The following is a 20100-nucleotide window of genomic DNA, read 5'->3' on the forward strand; positions in this document are numbered from 1 at the left end:
CATACACAAGCACAGTCAGCATGATTTTCATGCCGCAGATACGACTCTGCAAGAAACACCATGGTACTTTATTTTTTTCAAATGGAATTCCTGACTTAAAGGTCCTATCCCACTTTGCAGGAGACCCAGGTTCTATCCCTGGGTCGGCAAGATCCCCTGGAGATGGGTGTGTCAACCCTCTCCAGTATCCTTGCCTGGAAAATCCCATGGACAGAGGAGCTTGGGGGGCTAGAGTCCATGGGGTCGCAAAGAGTCAGACATGACTGAAGCGACTGAGCATCCCCCTCACAGAGCAGCCAAAACTGAGGTAACTAATACTTTTTAGTTGTCCACGCTGGTCGCCACCAACGTGACCACTGTCCGAGCACAAGTGTGCCCTTGGAGTCCAGGTGAGCACAGCATCTGTGCCAGGGTCGAGCCTCCAGGGTCCCTCCTTCTGGGGCACAGGCTGTAGATTCCCACCACGTGGCACTCTCCAGGCCCCTCCCCATCCTCCAGATTCTGGGAACTCTGACTACCCGCTACCCCCACCCAGCTCCGCAGACAGACTCCTTTCTGCCCTCAGGATACTCCCTTGTCCTCAGTGACTTCTGTCCTCAGTCTTTCTCCAAAGTCAGGACGAGAGACCTTTAGCAACTTTTGCTTTTGGTAAATGCCCCCTCAAGGCAAGGAAATAGAACACAAGGCTCTCTTCTTGGAATGAGGGGAGAGAAAAGACAGGAACAGTACATAAATAGCTCTCATTCTTCTTTATTCTTCCACAACAACACAAAATAAAACTCAAATTAATATCTTTTGTACATTGTCCTATGATTGAAGTACTCAGAGAAAAACACCAAAATCTCTTCTCCATCTCCTCTCTAATTCCTCTCCTAAAGCCATGGTTATCAGGATTTTGGTATATCGTGCTATCTTCATAAGTTACTGTCAGTTATCTGGTTGTAGGCATTCAATATTTAATTTTAAAACCTATGTAGCAGGGACTTCCCTGCTGGTCCAGTGGCTAAGACTCTGAGCTCCCAATACAGGGGATCTGGGTTTGATCCCTGGTCAGGGAACTAGATCCCACATGCCATAATGAAAAGATCCCAAATGCTGAAACTAAGACCTGGCACAGCCAAATAAATACTTTCTGAAAACAAAGAAATAAAACCTATGTAGCAGGCACTGGAGGGGCAGTGGAGGTCTGTCACAGGCTGTGGGAGGGAGGGAGGAAGTGAGTAGATAACTAAAATACCCTGGGGTAAGTCTGTGTGTGTGTACTTAGACGCTCAGTTGTGTCTGACTCTTTGTGACCCCATGTACTATAGCCCGCCAGGCTCCTCTGTCCATGGGATTCTCCAGACAAGAATACTGGAGTGGGTTGCCATGCTCTCCTGCAAGGGATCATCCCCACCCTGGGATAGAACCTGCGTCTCCTGCATTGGCAGGCCAGGGTAAGCCTAGGCCTGGGGAATTACAGTACTCTTAAGGGCCTGTGGACAGAGGAGCCTGGCAGGCTGCAGTCCGTAGGATCGCAAAGAGTCGGACACCACTGAAGTGACTTAGCACACACATAAGGGCTCCGAGGAGGGTCACCAACCTACCTTGACAAAGCAGCAACACCAAAGTTTTTGAAGACATGAAACAAGTTCTTTCTGGAGCATGGGCTGCCAGTGCGGAGAGGTGTTAGAAGGGTGGTAAGCCATGAGGAGGCATGAAGGCTTGAAGTGGAGTGGGCAGAGCCTTTTGAACTGTGTTTAAAAGTGCAGACTTTATTCTAAGAGCTATGAGGAGCTCCTAGAGAGAAAGAGTGAGTGAAAGTGAAAGTCGATCGGTCATGTCTGACTCTTTGCAACCCCATGGACTATACAGTCTGTGGAATTCTCCAGGCAAGAATACTGGAGTGGATAGCCTTTCCCTTCTCCAGGGGATCTTCCCAACCCAGGGATCAAGCCCAGATCTCCTGCATTGCAGGCAGATTCTTTACCAGCCACAAAGGAAGCCCAAGAATACTGGAGTGGGTAGCCTATCCCTTCTCCAGAGAATCTTCCTGATCCAGGAATCAAACCAGGGTCTTCTGCATTGCAGGTGGGTTCTTTACCAACTGAGGTGTCAGGGAAGCCCACAGAGGAAGAGAGATGCCCACATTAGACCACTTTGGCTTTAGTATAGGGAACTGAGCAGGGTGGGTTGACCCCAGTTAAGTGGTTATTTCGGTAAATTGGATGGTGGCTTGTGTTAGAGTTAGTATGGGAATGGCAGAAAGAGGACAAAGAATAGAAATGTTTAGGAGATAGAATTGCTAGAATTTGATGATTGGGGATTTCCTTGGTGGTCCAGAGGTTAAGAATCTGCCTTGCAACGCAGGGCACTGCTTCAGTCCCTGGTCCGGGAACTAAGATCCGCACGCCTCAGAGCAGCTCTGGAGCCCATGTGCCCCAATGAAGAGACAATGCGCTGCAACTAAGTCCTGACACAGCCAAATAAATCAATATTAAGAAAAGAGTTTGGTGATCAGTTGTTGGAGGTGGTGGTAGGAGATGAAGGAGCTCAGAGGAGACTAGAAGTCATCTAACTTGAGTAATAGGTGGATGGTGTTTCCAGTCCCTCAGATAGGGAACACTGGAGGGGTACTTTTGAGGCATAAAATGATTAGTTTAATGGTGAAATGCTGAGTTTGAGGTGTCTCATTTAAGGTTCTTCAGGCAGAAATGTCCAGGCCCCTTGTGAGGTTCTGGAACTCAAGAGAGGTCTGGGCTGCACTTACTTAATTAACCACCTCAGTGTGGAAATCAAAGTCGAGGGTTTGGCTGGGGTCACCCGGGGGGACCATAGAGCACTCTTCACTAAAAGAGAGCCTGGAATATTCCTGGAAGTCACCACAAGTATTTCAGGGACTTGTGTTTGGGTCCTATGCTTTAGGAATCTATAATTAGGAAGGCAGATTTTCTTGGTTATGAATTAGGGGAAGGTACCATGTTTTCAAAGTCAGACGAAGATTGTTCTTTTTTTTTTTTTTTTTTAACCATCTTACTTCTTTCTATCTCTCTAATGGTCTGCTCTCAGCTGTGTAATCCTGGGCATGTTCCTTAACTGTTCTGTGCTTCTGTTTCCTCATTTTTAAAATGGAGATGATTTTAGGGTTGTTAGGAGGATAAAAAGAATACACAAAAGTGGTTAGGACACGGGTCCACCGTGCTTACTCAATACACGTGAACTCTCATCGTCATCCTCATCATTGGATGGACAACAGCAAACTCACCCTGTGTTTCCTTTCTTTTTTCTTTTTACTTTGTTTACGGCCGCGCTGCGTCTTCACTGCTGCGGGCCGGCTTTCTCCAGTTGCGGCAAGCAGGCCTACTCTGTAGGAGCCTTGTGGTACGCTGGCTGCTCATCGCAGTGGCTTCTCTTGTTGCAGAGCACGGGCTCAGTAGTTGCGGCACATGGGCTTAGTTGCCCTGTGGCATGTGGACTCTTCCAGGACTAGGGATAGAAGCCGTGTCCCCTGGATTCTTAATGCCTGGACCAGCCCGAAGTCCAACTATGCGTCTCATTTGGAGTGGAGTCAGGCAGAGCTGAGTTCTAATCTTGTGTGACCTTGATTTCTCTGAGCCTCAAGCTTCTTCCTCTAAGTGGGGGTGCGCTCACCTACCTGGTAGCGAGATAACATCTGCTGGCTCTGGCAAGCCAAAGGCGTTTACTGATGGCTCACTTCCTCTGTCTCCTCCTTCTGTAGCTGTTAGTTCAGGACCAGGGAAGTCTGGTGACGCTGCACCATATTTCCCCTCCATCTCAGCACCTTCTGTTGAGCACTCTAGGTGAGGGCATGTTGGTTCCCACCCCTGCGAGAAGACCTGGGGGCAGTGTGGTGGTTACATTTCTGCAAATCCTTCTCCAAAGACTGCTGCTCTCCAAAGTGACTTTCTCCTGTCCCCCTTGACCTCTGGTCAGGGAGAAGCATCTTGGAGTTATCTTGAGAAAGTTGGACTATCCGTACCACCTACGTAGTAGCTAAGATCCTACGTGCATGCCCTGCATGCTTGATCAGTCGCTTCAGTCATGTCCAACTCTTCCCAACCCCGTGGACTGCAGCCCGCCAGGCTCCTCGGTCCATGGTTTCTTTGGTTTGCAGTCCCTCCCAACCCTCAGCACAGGCTGCTTCCTCTGCCACGAAGCCACCCTCCCCCTTGTTGTGGGTCCACTGGGTGAACACACATCATTTAAGTCCCCAAAGGAGCACAAGTCACTCTGCCCTCCCCCGTGGGATTGTAGGTCCCCATCCCCAGGCCCTCCAGGCGGCCCTTGAAGGAACCTGCATCACTACAGCACAGTGCTCTTGTATTCTGAGCTTCTTTGAGGCAAAGAGCCTACCGTATTCATTGTTGACTCCTCCTCCATTCATTGAACAGTGCCTGGCACCAGGAGGGCCTTCGGTGTTGGTAAAATGAAGAAATGAATGAGCAGATGGACAGACTAGCAGAGCTTGTTGAGATGGGGCTACAGCTTCACTACAGCCCCCAACTTTATGCCCCAGAGCATTTCTGGGGGCTGGGGGATATAGAAACATTCTCACACACTAAATCTTGATCACCACCGGCCTGATAGTCCTTAATTTCTGGCAGCAAGAATGGAACTCACTCCTCTCTCAACACCCCCTGCTCAGAGATTTTTATTCACAGGGATACAATTCAAAGTGAGCTAGTGCATACGTGCTGAGAACCTACTATGTTCAAGCAGCCGCAGTGACACAGTATGAGTGCTTTCAAAAAGTGATTGTGCTTTTAAATCCAGCATTGGCATTATCATGTTCATAAACATCTTCATAAATTCAAAATTGTCTCTGGTTCCTGTGACCAAATTCTCTCCGGTTCTTCCTGGAAGTCCTTTAGACTTCAACAGCAGGAGCCAGGGAATCGTGGGCAACTCCCTAGTAGGAAGTCCCATTCTTGACAGGATACGCTGGGTTTCTACCATGTGGGAATCCCTGGCCCATAGCATTATGCTTTGCTCTCACAGTACTCTGGGAAAATTAGGCTTGAGTGGGTATTAGAATCACCCTGAAGGAGGGACTTCCCTGGCAGTCCAGGGAAGTTTGGTTAAGACTCATGCTTCCAAGACAGAGGTAGCAGGTTCAATCACTGGCCGAGGAATGAAGATCCAACGTGCATGCCGTGTGTGCGTGCTCAAGCACTTCAGTCGTGGCTGACTCTTTGCAGCCCCATGGACTCTAGCCCGCCAGGCTCCTCCGTCCGTGAGATTCTCCAGGCAAGACTACTGGAGTGGGTTGCCCTGTCCTCCTCCAGGGAATCTTCCCAACCCAGGGATTAAACCTGCGTCTCCTGCATTGCAGGCAGCTGAGCCACTGGAAAAGCCCTGCGTGCCATGAGGTGTGGCAAAAAAAAAAAAAAAAAAAAGTCACCCTGAAGAAGAAGAGAGTGTGCAGAAGGGCAGTTTCCTCCCTTTGGCACGGGGACCTGTAGTCTCTGTTCGGCCTGTTGGCCTGCTTCCTCTGAGTCACTGCTCTGCACCAGCTAGGCTGGAGGCCCCAGGTCTTGGCTGGACCTGCCATACCCTCAGAACAGGTGGGCAGAGCAGGCTGCATCCTCCTATCCACCCTTCCAGGGCACAGGATGAGCTCCTAGGAATTGTGTTCCCAGGAATTTGGCTAAGAGACTTAACTCTTAGCCAAACCTTATCCCCAAACAGTTCTCCTCTCTATCAGCAACCTGCTTACTCCCAGGATAGGCAAAGGGGGATGTTGAGGGGGGCAAGATAGCACCCAGTGAGAAGACCCAGGCCACAGGAGCGATGGGCATCTCCATGGCAACAGCTGCCGTGGGGACAGGAGGCACCAGCGGTGCCCAGCACTGCCCTTGGAGAGCAGGGGAGGAAGGCACGATTTTGAGTGCACTGAGAGAGGCTCTGCACCTGGGGTCTTGGAGCAGAATTAGGAGGTGGGAGAGGCTAGGGCCAGGAGGGCCCTTTGCAGCTGACCCATTTGGAAAAGCAGGGCTTGAGGGTTGCTGGAGCAGCTTTGCAACAGGCTCTTCACTTAGGTGCCCGTTTTGGACAGCCCTCACTCCTGTGTGCCCCCACCTCTGAGCATCCTTGGTCCGGGGGCTCCTAGCTTGCTGTGAGACCATCTGATAGGAAGCCTCCTCTATTGTGGCACCAAGAGGCCTGCCAGGCCCCTGTGAGAACAGTGAGGAAGTGCCCGGCTCTCCCAGCTGCGCCTTCTGCTCCCTAGAGCCTCCTAACCTGTCTCTCTCCTTCTCCCTGCAGTCTCACCCCCTATACCTGTGCAACGCCAGCGATGACGACAACCTGGAGCCTGGGTTCATCAGCATCGTCAAGCTGGAGAGTCCCCAACGGGCCCCCCGCCCCTGCCTGTCACTGGCCAGCAAGGTAGAGTCACCCTTGACTCCCACACACTCTTCACCCAGCTCTGGGCTGTGAGAGGTCCTGTGCTTGTTGTCTACTCGTTTCTTGAGAGTGATGTGCTCAGTTGAGGTTTTTATAGCCCATGACGGGTCTAAGAGATGTAGAAATGCAGCCCCCCGCCCTTTCTCCACCAACCATGTAGCAGCAGAACCTCCTGGTGTCACCTAGGGCTTGGACCCCATCCTGCCTCCTCCCTGGCACGTGGATGTTCCAACACCCTGCCCCCTGCCCCCTGCCCAGCATCAGTGCTAAGAAGGGGTCAGCCAGAGGGCTTTTCCATCTTTCAGATATACTCACTGAGCACCATGCAAAGACAGCAGAAACAGAAGCCAGTGCCCCTTAAAATACTGTTCCTCTGAGATTGCAGAGTGGTGGGATGCACTTCCACGGGGCGCCCCTGGCTGGAGCTGGCAGCCGCTGCCACCTGTCCACTGTCACGGGCTCTCTGGCTGACACGCTGCTCACCAGCCTGCCACCTCATGGACCCGCACACATCTGCAGTCACGACCCCTGCTTTCACATCAGTTACTGTTTTCTTTGTGCTGATATGAGGGTGGGACCCAGCACAGATACTTCTTGCATATTAATTCTCATTTATGTTCCATAACGATCAGGAAAACTAGACATTGTTATCCTCTATTTGACGTAGAAGACAAGTGAGGGTCAGAAAACTTGAGTAACTTGCAAGAGGATGTAGTGAGCAAGGGGCGGAGCTGAGATTTGAACTGAGCCTCCTCCTGTTCTCAGCCCCAAGTTTTTAATCCCTGGTACAGGGATTATTGCCTCCTGTTCTGGATGGGAAAATGGAAGCTCTGTGGCACGATTCTCATGCTGACACAAGCCAGAGTGTAGCTAGGTTGTGGGTGGCTCGGTCAGGCAGACTTCGGGGCGGGGGTCCTGCTCCCGGGGTGGGGGTGAGAGAGGAGGGTGACAGCCCCACCCTGTGGGCCTTTTCCTTGCGCTCAGGCCCAGGCCCTCCGGGGGGGTTCGTGGTCCTCCTGAGGGCTGTTTCCTGGGCCAGGAGTCTCAAGGGAAGAGCCTGGGTTCTTCGCTGATTCCCCAGGGAAATCAGTGGGCAGAGTGTGGTGCCCACAGATGGGTGAGGATATTCTCTGGTTATGCTGATGCCGAAGGGGCTCCCAGGGAGGGGGAGATGGGGGTCAGGGCCCACCGGAGGCGCTGGAGAGTGTGGTGTGTCTGCAGGACGGTGCGGGGCCTTGCTGGCAGCAGCGTTTTGTTAGGCTGAAGCTGCCCTGCTTCTGGCTATTTCATTTCCATCGCTTGACAAAGTACGCCAAATGTCACTCCTTGTTCATTTGGTAAATGACTGCCTGCTGTCAGGTAGGGGAGTGTGAGCAGGGGGTCGGGGGATGGACGGATGGGGAGGACGGGTTCCGAGACGCCCTGCTGTCCGTCTGAAGCAGAGAGTGACTTCACATGCACGTGGACACTCAGCAATCCGTCAGGATGCGCCCACGTAGGACAGGAGGCTTCTTGTTGCCCCTAGAGGACTAAGTTTCTGTAGGAGACGTGAGCCATGTGCAGAGACGCTGGGTCATGAGGGACATCGGTTAGTGCTCTCTGAAGTACTTAAGAAACCTGGTTGGGCCTTTGTTTCCACTCGCATAAAACGGGACTTTGATTTCCTACCCCGGTGACCAAGGTGAGGTTGAATATAGTGTCTGTCAAGTGCCAAGTAGTGCCTAAGCTAAATCAAACGCAAAACCAACAGCTCAGGAGAAGCACCTTGACCCCCCAATATTTTAGACATCCCACAGGCTTAACTGAACTCTTCAGTGTGTTATTTTTTTTTTGCTTTTGGTTGGAATTCTATCAGTTCCGTGTGTTAATACAAGTTTTCTCATAGGAAAATGAATTGTGCCTAAGAAATGCAGTGTGCGACCCCATAGACGGCAGCCCACCAGGCTCCCCCGTCCTTGGGATTCTCCAGGCAAGAACACTGGAGTGGGTTGCCATTTCCTTCTCCAATGCATGAAAGTGAAAAGTGAAAGTGAAGTCACTTAGTCGTCTGACTCTTAGCGACCCCATGGACTGCAGCCCACCAGGCTCCTCCGTCCATGGGATTTTCCAGGCAAGAGTACTGGAGTGGGGTGCCATTGCCTTCTCCGTAGCTTGGTTAAACATATTTAATACTAGGGTCATGGGAGGAATAGGGGAAAGGTGGCTCTTTGGTGAGGAAATTTGAAAACCACTGACCTCCATCAGCTCTGCGTTGGAGTTATCAGTTAGTGTTGGGGGTGCCGTCATGATCCCCAGAACTGGGGCTCGGGAGCCAGGCAGCCCCGTGCCTGGATCCCGGCATCTCCACTGCCCTCAGTGTGACTTGAACATTTCAGCTCTTGGAGCCTCTGTTTCCCTGTCTGTAAAAGGGGAATAATGATGGGGCTGACGTCACGTAGTAGTTAGGAGGGGTGGAAGAGACAGTGCAGATGGAAGCTCTTGCCCTGTGCCTAGCACACAGCGATCACCCAACAAATGATTGCAGCGGTCACTGTGGCCCTGGTCATCGGCATCTTTCTCTTGTGCCAGTTATCAAGGTTGGTCTTTCTCTCTCATGTCCTCGCTCCGTCTCTGAAACCCTAACTGTAGTTCTTCTGGACTTTCGTTCTTGTCAGCACCACCACCTTCCTCCTCCTGCCCAGTCACCGAGATTGTTTTCTTCTTATTTAATATTTTTTGGCCATGCCTCACGGCATGTGTGATCTTAGCTCCCCAGCCAGGGATCAATTCAGAGCCCCCTGCACTGGAAGTGTGGGGTCTTAACTACTGGACCACCAGGGAAGTCCCCGTCTCTGTTTCTCTATTAGCACCCTTGTGATTCCCCAGGCCCTTACCACCCTGTGCCTGGACTGGAACAGTGGCCTTTGGCCTGGTGGAAGGAGCTGGCTCTGGAGACAAAAAGATGGATATAAGCCCCGCTTCTCTTACGATAGAGACCACCCCCTGGTAACCAGGTACTCAGAAGGCTGAAATCCTGGGTGGGAATTCTGCTTCCACTGCTTATCAGCTGTGTGACCCTGGACAAGTTGTTCAGTCTCTCTGAGCCTCAGTTTCCTCAATTCAGAAGTGGGGCTGGTGACTGTCTTATAGAGTTGTTGTGAGGAGCAAATGAAATCACGCATGCAAAGCACATGATAATAGCTAATACGATAATAACTAACACTTACGGAACACTTACTCTGTGCCAGGCACTTATTATAAGGCTTTACATGGATTAAATTATATAGCCCTCAAAACAACCCTATGAAGTAGGTTCAATTATTACCCCTAGTTTATAGAAAGGGAAACTGTGGCACAGAGGAGTTAAGTGACTTGCCCGAAGTTTCACAGCTAATAACTGATAGCAGATTCAGTCTGGGCAGAGTGGGTCTCAATAAAGGTGTTATCCCTTCTACTTCCTCCTACCCTCACTTTCAAGCCGAGATGAAGCCCACCTCTTCAACTGAATCTGTCCTGGCTGACTCAGCCCAGCTAGGCCACTGAGAGCAGAAGCCCTCATCTCCAGGCATGCTCCCAGGGTCTCTGGCCATGCTTTACACACCAGGCTTCATGGAAGGGCCTTGTCTGGGGCTGGGGTGGGAGCGGAGAAGCCAAGGGTCCTTCTTACCCACAGTCCCACCGTCAACCTCAACTCGCTTTTATCTCTTTTGTGTTGAAGATTTGTCAATGCGTGCGTGTGTGCGTGCGTGTGAGTGTGTGTGTGTGTGTGTGTGTGTGTGTGTGTGGTGGGGGGGAAGATGGAGCAAAGGGCTTTCTGCAGTGAAAAAAGGTTTGGAAATGACTGGTCTGTTTCATTTATTTGTACTTTAGAATGTTATCAGCATTATAATTTTACGTATATGCCTTGTCTCTGCAGCTAGATTATGAGTTGTTCTGGAGGGCTTGGCCTTCCCCGGCTTGGTGTCCTGGGCACAGTGGGTGCTCAGTCAGTCAGTGATGAGGGAGAGATCCACAGTGATGTGTCTGGAGAGGAAGATCTAAGGCGCTGGGCAGTGCAAAGCGTAGACATGCCCGAGTCCTGGGACACCCTGGCCTCCCTGCTCTAGGCAGTGGGCAGCCTGCTTGCTGCTCTTAGAAGGCCGGCTGCCTCTGCAGCTCCCAGAGAGGCCTCTGGGATGTCTTTCTAAAGCTTATCTATCTTGAGGGCCTGCCCATCCTCTCTCTTCCAGGTTCTTGTCTCTGAAGAAGTGCTTCTCTTCCTCCCTCCCTCTTGCTGGGGTGCAGCAGGGCAGCATGGGTAGTCCCCCAAGGGGACAGCCATCTGGCCCTAAATGTTGCTTTTTGATTCCTAGAATTCTGGACATGGACACCCACTGCCTGAAAGTCCTGTTTGTTTTCCCTGTTGGCCAACCCTCTCTCTTTGATCACTTTTACAACTTTGTAATTATGGGCTGTATTCGGCTGGGGTGTTTGAACGTCAGGGTAATTACTTTCCACTGTTCCTACCCCAACCCTTCAAAGAGAGAGGGGTGGGGAAGTCAGAACATCTCTAGAGGAAGAAGTCTGTGCCCTTCCCTCCTGCTCTTCCCGGCTGGGCTGGGTTCAAGGTCTCATCCTGGGGATGAGAAGCAGAAGGCCTTGGTGGCACTGAGGATCCAGGAGTCTCAGTTCTGTGACTACTGGGGTGACCCCCACCCCACCTCTTGGCCAGTTTATGGACTAGGAGATTAGCAGGAGTCCTTCTCCTATTCCCCTGGGGTAGCTCCCATGCTCTGGTTTGGAGGCCTCTGAAGATTGGACAACTTTTTTTTTTTTTTTAATTTGGTTGGCCACCTTCACAGCATGTGGGATCTTAGTCCCTTAACCAGGGATGGAATCCACGCCTCTTGCATTAAAAGAGCAGAGTCTTAACCACTGGACCACAAGGGAAGTCCCTGGACCACTTTTATTTTTTTCCCCTGGGGTCACCTAGATGGCCTAGGGGGTCTCCTAGGGGAGACTTCCAGCGCATAAGCAGGCTAGAGGAGGATGAAAGCTGTGAGCTCTCCGCCTCTTCAGCAGTTCGCACAGGGACAGCCTGGCGAGCCTGGGCCTGGGCGCTGGTGGAGGGCCCGGACCAGCTCCGCAGGGAAGGAGGAAGGGAAGGGGGAAGTTGCCCTCCAGACCGAAAAAGCCCCGCTTGAGTGTCTCCACCACTCTCCCGGGGCGTCCCTGCCTGTTCTGAGGGGCCCCTACGGCTGCCCGGGGAGTGGGGAGCAGGGAGCAGCAGCCGCGCCCCCCGGCAGGCCCGGCGGGAGACCTGCTCGGAGACCTGCCCCGACAGGCTCTCCCGGGAAGGGAAGCCGAGATCAAAGCGCTGGGGGTGTGAGCGAGTAAGCAAGCCCGGCGGGGGCTCCTGTTCTGCCTCCACCGCGTGCGGAGCGGTTAACTCCTTCAGCGCCTGCAGGAAGGCCCCGGCCCCGAGGCCCCAGACCCAGGCCCTCGGCAGGCCCCGGGCCCCCGAGGCCCCAGGCCTGAGGCCTGGAGGGCGTGTGCGCCCAAGGGAGGCCGCGGAGCGCTCCGTCTGCCGGTCCTCTGCCCGCGCGCCCCCACCGCAGCCTCAGCTCTCAGCTCCCACGTCTTCCTGCACCCCCAGAGCCCCTCGACTCCCGCTTCTGGTTCTCTCTCTGGCTCTGCCGTCTGCTCGCCCGCTTGGCTCGACTCTGGGAGCTTGGCGAGCGCGCGTGTGGCGTCCTTGTGGGAACAGCCCCTTGGGTGCCTCCCCAGCCCAGGCTCTGTCGCCCACCTCAGGGAGGGGTGAAGGGCAGAAAGCACCGGCCGGGGGCCTCCAGTAAGGCCCTGAACTGGAGCCGAGGGGTAGTTGGCTAACTGGACAGCGGCGGGGAGACAGAGATGGGCTGAGCCCGGGGCTGTCCTTGACCCCGGGGGAGAGCAGTGCCCCGGGCTCCTGGATCGGCCTGCGGAGGCGAGGGGATGCCCTGCACCCTCCTCTTCTCGGGCAAGGCTGGACCCTGGAAAGCCCAGTTCTGTTTGGAAGGAGCTCTCCGCCTTTCTGAACAGGGGACCAGTCACCCCCAACGGCCCGGGTTGGGGGACTGTGGTCACTCCCTGCTCTCGGTTCTCACCCTTCTTAGCGAAGGCGGACTAGAGGTACCTTCATGGCAGGGCCATCTTACTTGTCCCCAGGCCTGGAGCCTAGTCCACCCCCTAGCACCTACTGAACCCTGTTAAGGGTTTGCTCCCTTACAAAAGGAAGGACTGAATGTGATCCTTGAAGGCAGTGGCCCTGGGTGAGCTCAGGGCGGGGCAGGGAGACCCTAACCCCACTGACCCCTTGCATGTGTTAGAGGTGTGAGCGTGCGGAGGTGTGGGGTGCGCCTTAGGCAGGGGTGGATGTGTGAGGGGGTGAGGCTGGGTGTGGACGGGCTGTGTCTGACCCTCGCCAGACCTCTGCTGTGTCTCTGCAGGCCCGGATGGCGGGGGAGCGAGGCGCCAGCGCCGTCCTCTTTGACATCACGGAGGATCGCGCTGCTGCTGAGCAGGTACCCTGGATGAGGGGTGCTTGAGGCGGGGGCTGGAGGGAGGAAGAGAGAGATGCTGCAGGAGCAGAAGTCAGGACACAGCCGCCCTCGTGGGCCCTTCCTCTCCTGCAGCTGCAGCAGCCTTTGGGGCTGACATGGCCTGTGGTGTTGATCTGGGGTCACGATGCTGAGAAGCTGATGGAGTTTGTGTACAAGAACCGAAAGGCCCACGTGAGGATTGAGCTGAAGGAGCCCCCGACCTGGGTAAGCGGGCCAAGTCTCCAGCCCTGGCCCCAGCACCTGCAATCCCCCCCCTTTCCCTGTGCTACTGTCAGCGAAAGCCCTCAGACTCCTGGAGCGCAAGAGACCTTAGAAGCCCCCCAGGCCAACTCTATCCCCTTTCTTCCCCACTCTGGGCCGCATCTTCAGGATGAACAGATTGGGCCAGCTGAGTTCTGAAGTGGTTTTTCAGCATCTTGGTTTCATGGAACACAGTAGCAGAGCCAGAATGAACCCCTGGGCCCTGGGCCCCCTGATGCCTGGCTGGTATTTCTCCACCCACTGGGAAGTTCCCACCTTGCAGAGGGGTTGCTGTCCCCTTTTCCCCAAGCACACAGGCCTTGAGATCGTACCTCTCAAAATTGGCGTCTGGAGGACCCTCCCCAGTGAGTGTCTGTGGGTAGAAAGGGACCACCTAACCCCACCCGCAACCTCACCCCCTCTTGGAGACTCAAGAGGCCCCCCCCGTTCTCCGTGTGTCTCCTGTGTTTCTCTCGAGTTGGCCTCTCTCCTTCTACAGGTGTGACCCTTTCTCTCTCTGCTCACTCCCCCAGCCAGATTACGATGTGTGGATCCTCCTGACGGTGGTGGGCATCATCTTTGTGGTCATCCTGGCCTTGGTGCTGCGTATCCGGTGCCGCCCCCGCCACAGCAGGCCGGTGAGCAGGGAGGGCTTCCTGGTGGAGGTGGGCGAGCGCATGTGTGGGGGAGGGTGGGGAGCAGGAAGGGAAAAGTAAGGAAAGAAGGTGCCCTTATGCCCGTGAAACAGTTTACATCAACCCCCTGCTTCTGTCTCCTCCCCCCGCTCCCCGCTTGCAAATGACTTCGTTAATTTCCAGCAGCCTCTCCGCACAGGTGTCCTCATTTGTTCATTCATTCAACAAAACATTCAACAAATAGAGAGCTCCTGTTATGTATCAGGCACATTCCAGGTGTTGGGGCTCGTGCAGTGAGCAAAAGACAAAAGCTCTCTCCCCTCAGGGAGCTTTCATTCTAGTGGAAATAGACAACAAAATAAGTAAAATATAGAATACCTTAGATGGTGGTAAGTCCAGGGAGAAAAATAAAAAAGGGGAAGGAATGCAAAGGGAGCAGTGTTAATTTTTAAAAGCAGGGCCAAGGAAGGCCTCATTGAGAGGATGACTTTACAGGAAAGACCCTCAGTGGGTGAGGGGGTGATGTGTGCAGATGCCTGGAGAGAAAGTGATTGAGGTGAGAAATCAGGACACTGCAAGCCCTTGAGACAGAAGTGTACCTGGTATGTCTGAGGATCAGCACGAAGGCATGCAGTGGAATACAGTGGGTAAGAGGGCAGGGCAGGAGGTGAGGACAGAGTTCATGGGGGCCCAGTGGTATTGGACTGTCTAGGCTGTTGTCATGAGTTTTTTCTTTTTTTTTCCACTCTGCATGAAATGGGAACCATGGGATGGTTTTGAGCAGAACTAGAGCCATGATCTGACTTAACTTTTAACACGATCACTCATGCCACTGAGGTGAGACCAGATTACAGGGCAGCAAGGCTGGAGACAGAGCAACCAGCACAGAGGCTATTACCAGATTCCAGGTGACAGTAATCATAGCTTGGCTCAGGGAGGAGTCAAAGTGATGAGAATTAGATTCTCCCTATACTTTGAAGGCAAAGCCAACAGGTTTTCTTTTTCTTTCTTTCTTTGAAATAAGAGAATTAGTAGTACTACTTTAGTAAACTAAAAAGGAAAATGCAAAACCTATAACCTTGGAAGAAAAGTTATGACCAACCTAGATAGCATATTCAAAAGCAGAGACATTACTTTGCCAATAAAGGTCCGTCTAGTCAAGGCTATAGTTTTTCCAGTGGTCATGTATGGATGTGAGAGTTGGACTGTGAAGAAAGCTGAGTGCCGAAGAATTGATGCTTTTGAACTGTGGTGTTGGAGAAGACTCTTGAGAGTCCCTTGGACTGCAAGGAGATCCAACCAGTCCATCCTAAAGGAGATCAGTCCTGGGTGTTCATGGGAAGGACTGGTGCTGAAGCTGAAACAGCAATACTTTGGCTACCTCATGCAAAGAGTTGACTCATTGGAAAAGACCCTGATGCTGGGAAGGATTGGGGGCAGGAGGAGAAGGGGACGACAGAGGATGAGATGGCTGGATGGCATCACCAACTCGAAGGACATGAGTTTGGGTGAACTCCAGGAGTTGATGATGGACAGGGAGGCCTGGTGTGCTGCGATTCATGGGGTCGCAAAGAGTTGGACACAACTGAGCAACTGAACTGAACTGAACTGATAACCCATTCAAGAATCGGAGACTCTTACTGTAGTTAATGAATTATTTGATAAAAAGATTAACTGAGTGTATTTGGTGCCAGTATTAGGAAGACTCCATCCACCCTAACGGATCATAACATTGTACAACACAGCCTTCCCTTCTATAGATTTCCATAAAACGGGCCCACCACACCCACAGTTACTCCCCTAGTGTTCAAAAACACAAGATCCCGAGTGCCCATCAGATGGCAGCATTCCAGCCAATCCAGAGCCGCCTTAGCATTCCTTAACAAATGATCAAAACCATCACAGCCTTACCACCAGCTATTACCCATGCCCAAAGCATCCTTACTCCACGGTATGAATGGATCTTCCTCCATAGGGATTTTCTTCCACTCTAACAGTAAAGTTCTAAATGGGCAAAATATTATTAGGAGAAACAGTTAACTCCTGGAACCATCACGTCTATAGAACCTCAGGGCCAACAGGTCTTCTAATGGATTGATCATGGAGGGATCAGTTGAGAATAGTTAAGAATGACACCGTTATTTTTGGCCTGAGCGGTTAAAAGAACAATTGCCATTTACTGAGGGGAGGAGGACTGGGGAAAAACAAGTGTGTGGTTGAAGTGATTCATGGGATTAGGGGTGTGGGGCTTGTGAAGTTGGACGTGCCTATTAGATATTCAAGATGCCATGTCAAGGTGGGGCAATTGGGAGAAAAGTTCCTCTCTTGGGTCATCAAGGGAAGGAAAGGTAATAGTATGCATGGGGGAACGGGATGAAATGCTTACAGGGCCGTGGAAGGACTCCGAGAGTACAAACTCCCTGGGTGGTCCAGTGGTCGTGTGATCTAACTGCGTGACAGGGACCTGAGCACAGGCCAGGGTGCACGGGGAGGAGCCCTGGTCCCATTCTGGCCCACTGTTCTCCCCAGGACCCCCTTCAGCAGCGAACAGCCTGGGCCATCAGCCAGCTGGCCACCAGGAGTTACCGGGCCGGCTGCCGGGGCGCCCGCAAGGAGTGGCCAGACTCCGGGAGCAGCTGCAGCTCCGCCCCGGTGTGCGCCATCTGCCTGGAGGAGTTCTCCGAGGGCCAGGTGAGGCCAGGCTGGAGAGGGAGGTGGGTGAAGCTGGTGTGGGCGTCCAGTCTGCATCTGTGTCCTGTGTATCCTGCATGGACAACCCTGAGGTTTGGTCATTTTCCTGGTTTTCCAGGGAAAGAGAACTTCTGAGTGTGTACCACATGCCAAGCTCTGCAGTGAGTGCTCTAGAGGCATCTGTCACCCTCTTGACAGTGAGGGGTCGGGGTGGATTAGTTTTTTAGCCTCATTTTACAGCAGAAAACTGTTCAGAAACTTGCCCAAGGTCATATGCAGTGGCAAAAGTCTAGATTCTCTTGATACCAAAGCCCGTAATTTTTCTGTTGTGCTAGGAGGTCTTTGAAAGCAGGTGTTGGCAATAAAAGAGAGGCCAAGAACTTCTCTGGTGGTCCAGGGGTTAAGAAACCTCCTGCCAATGCAGGGGACATGGGTTCAATCCCTAGTCTGAGAAGATTCCACATGCCACGGGTTCAACTAAGCCCACTCCACAGCTTCTTAAGCTTGTGTGCCCTAAGGGCCGGCGCTCTGCAACACGAGAAGCCACGGCAAGAAGCCGTGCACCGCAACAGGGGAGTAGCCCCTGCTCACCACGACTAGAGAAAGCCCGAAAGCAGCAACGAAGACCTGCTGCTGCTGCTACGTCACTTAAGTCATGTCCGACTCTGTGCGACCCCATGGACTGCAGCCCACCAGGCTCCTCCATCCATGGGATTTTCCGGGCAACAGTACTGGAGTAGGGTGCCACTGCCTTCTCCGAACGAAGACGTAGTGCAGCCCAAAATAAACAAATGAATTTTAAAAAGGGGAGGGCGGAGGGAGTCAGGGATGCCCTGCTTCCTAGCCACGGCTGTAGCTGCCGTCAACTTTGGCTCTGACCCTTTGTTTTCTCCAGGAGCTCCGGGTCATTTCCTGCCTCCATGAGTTCCATCGTGCCTGTGTGGACCCCTGGCTGCATCAGCATCGCACTTGCCCCCTCTGCATGTTCAACATCGTAGGTAGGAGGTGGGCCAAGGGCTCCCCTGTGTGCAGGCAGATGGGTAGAGAAGGGGCTTCCTTCTGGGCAAATGTTTTGCCTTGAAGTGGAGCAGAAGGCAGGACTGACTCAGACGTTCTCTAAGCTGTGCCCTTGGGACTTCCGTCGTGGTCCAGTAGTTAAAAATCTACCTTGTAATGCAGGGGATGTGGGTTTGATCCCTGGTCAGGGAACTAAGATCGTACACGCTTCAGGGCAACTAAGAAACATAAACCCAAGCACTGCAATGAAGATCCAGTGCAGCCAAAACAACAACAGCAGTTAATAAAATTTTTAAAAATAGAAGTTGTGCACTGGTTGAGGGTACCTCCCCTGAGCCGGACAGACAGCTTTTCTGTGTATACATGACAGCTTTGTTGATTCTAAATCAGGCCGGTGGGTATATTTACTACTCCACTTTTCTGGCAGTAAAGTATCCTATTCTAACAAAACCAGGATATTATGACCATAGTCTAAAAGATGAAAGGGAAGTATCTGGAGGAAAGAGAGCCTTTTTCTAATTCACCCAAAAGTGCAGTGTGGGCTCCGGTGGACCTGGGTGAAAGTCCCCAAAGGACCGTTGATGGGAGCAGCCGTGCTCAGCAGAACCCCTAGGGGACAGCTGATGGGAAGGGGCAAGGGTGTCCCGGGGTGCAGGCAGGTTAGGAGCATCCTGGGTGCTGCAGACTCTGACGGAGCTTGTGGGCGACTGCAGGCGGAAGATGTGCAATAGAGCCCCACTTTCCTGAATGCACCCTCCTTCGGCCGGTGGAGTCAAACACCTATGCTCTTCGTTCTTTCTTCCAGAGGGAGATTCGCTTTCACAGTCCCTGGGACCCTCTCGAGCTTACCAGGAACCGGGCCGGAGGCTACACCTCATTCGCCAGCACCCCGGCCATGCGCACTACCACTTGCCCGCCGCCTACCTGTTGGGCCCTTCCCGGAGCGCGGTGGCTCGGCCCACCCGGCCCGGCCCCTTCCTCCCGTCTCAGGAGCCAGGCGTGGGCGCGCGGCACCACCGCCAACCCAGAACCACACACCCCCGGGCTCCGGGCGAGCCCCAGCGCCTGGCGGTGGCCCCGCGCCCCTACGCCCCGGGCTGGGGTCTGAGTCACCTCCGCTGCACCTCCCAGCACCCTGCCACCTGCCCCGCGCCCCCTCGCCGGACCAGGCCCCACGACAGCAGCGGGTCCGGAGAGAGCTACCGCACAGAACGCAGCGGCTACCTGGCGGATGGGCCAGCCAGCGACTCCAGTTCGGGGCCCTGCCACGGCTCTTCGAGCGACTCGGTGGTTAACTGCACGGACGTCAGCCTGCAGGGCATCCACGGCAGCAGCTCCACCTTCCGCAGCTCCCTGAGCAGTGACTTCGACCCCCTGGTCTACTGCAGCCCCGAAGGGGAGCCCCCGGGGAAGGCAGCTCAGCCTAGCATGGCCTCCCGGCCCCGTTCTCTGGACTCAGTGGTGCCCGTGGGGGAAACGCAGGTTTCCAGCCACGTCCACTACCACCGTCACCGGCACCACCACTACAGAAGACGCTTCCGGTGGCACGGCAGGAAGGCCGAGCCCGAAACTGGAGTCCCCCCATCCAGGCCTGCCGTTCCTCGGACACAGCTCCAGCCGGAGCCACCTTCGCCCGATCTGCACGCGACCAGGTGCAGCCCAGCAGCCCTTTCAGGGCAGCCCCCCGCCCCGCAGCGGCCCCGGGCCCTCACGGAGCCAGCCCCCGGGCCACCCGACGCCTCCAGCTCCAGTCCCGCAGCCAGCAGCCTCTTCCACTTGCAGAAATCCAGCCTTTCTGTCCGACACCCACAGAGGAGACGGCGAGGGGGACCCCTGGAGCCCACCCCAGCCTCTCGATCCCAGGACTTGACTACCCACCCAACTTGCCAGATTTTCCCCCATTATGGCCCAAGCCTGGCACACCCTTGGTCCCCAGAGGCCCACCCACTGATCTTCGGACATCCAGGCCTGGAGAGGAGGCTGCTACCAGAAGCCCCAGGCCCTACATACCCAAGTTCCCAGCCAGTGTGGTTGTGTCTGACACCACGCCAGCCCCTCGGACCACACCCATCTGGGGAGGGGCCTTCCGCATGGAGTTCTGGCACCCCGGAGGGCAGGCCATGCCCTTACCCACACTGCCAGGTGCTACCAGCCCAGCCTGGTGAGTTCTCAGGGGAGGTGGGTCTGGTGGGGAGAGGAGACTGGAGCTGGATATGGAGTTATCCAAGGGGCTGATGGAAGCTGAGAAGGGCCCCACGGGGTGACATTTCAAATACTGGCGTAGGGTGGGATGCTGGCTTGAATGGTCTGGCTCTGCCAGGTGTTAATCCTTCAGTTGCCAGATTGTAGGGAGGTCTAGGTGAGGTCCGAGTGTGGCTGAGACACCAGAAAACACTTGGGGTGGTTTGCAGCAGCAACTCAAACACAAGTGTTTCTTTTTGCTCGTTTGTTTTAATAATTTATCTATTTTGGCTGCACGGGGACTCCGTTGCTGCATGTGGGCTCTCTCGACTTGCTGCAAGCAGGGGCTGCTCTTCATTGCCATGCGGGCT

At 53.8% G+C, this 20100-nt stretch overlaps 1 protein-coding gene and 1 long non-coding RNA gene across 5 annotated transcripts in view; one reads left to right on the forward strand and one right to left on the reverse strand.

Annotated features, from left to right (window-relative positions):
- The window catches only part of RNF43 (ring finger protein 43), a 67184-nt gene that overhangs the window by 43611 nt on the left and 3473 nt on the right, over window positions 1-20100 (forward strand). For 2 of the 4 annotated variants that reach the window (XM_025281228.3, XM_025281229.3), the window contains exons 2-8: window positions 6265-6387; window positions 12852-12926; window positions 13038-13169; window positions 13739-13843; window positions 16370-16531; window positions 17427-17529; window positions 18354-19709. In XM_025281228.3, coding sequence (XP_025137013.3) covers window positions 6265-6387; window positions 12852-12926; window positions 13038-13169; window positions 13739-13843; window positions 16370-16531; window positions 17427-17529; window positions 18354-19709 — 2056 coding nt within the window. The other 2 variants (XM_044939633.2, XM_044939634.2) reach the window with 2 other exon arrangements.
- LOC123332718 lies at window positions 12672-13882 on the reverse strand. Its single transcript, XR_006549693.1, has 2 exons — window positions 13748-13882; window positions 12672-12958 (listed from the first exon to the last, which is right to left on the reverse strand). It is a non-coding gene; the product is annotated as an uncharacterized LOC123332718 (long non-coding RNA).

The sequence above is a fragment of the Bubalus bubalis genome, chromosome 3 (genome assembly GCF_019923935.1).
Source record: "Bubalus bubalis isolate 160015118507 breed Murrah chromosome 3, NDDB_SH_1, whole genome shotgun sequence".
NCBI classification, from domain to species: Eukaryota; Metazoa; Chordata; class Mammalia; order Artiodactyla; family Bovidae; genus Bubalus; species Bubalus bubalis.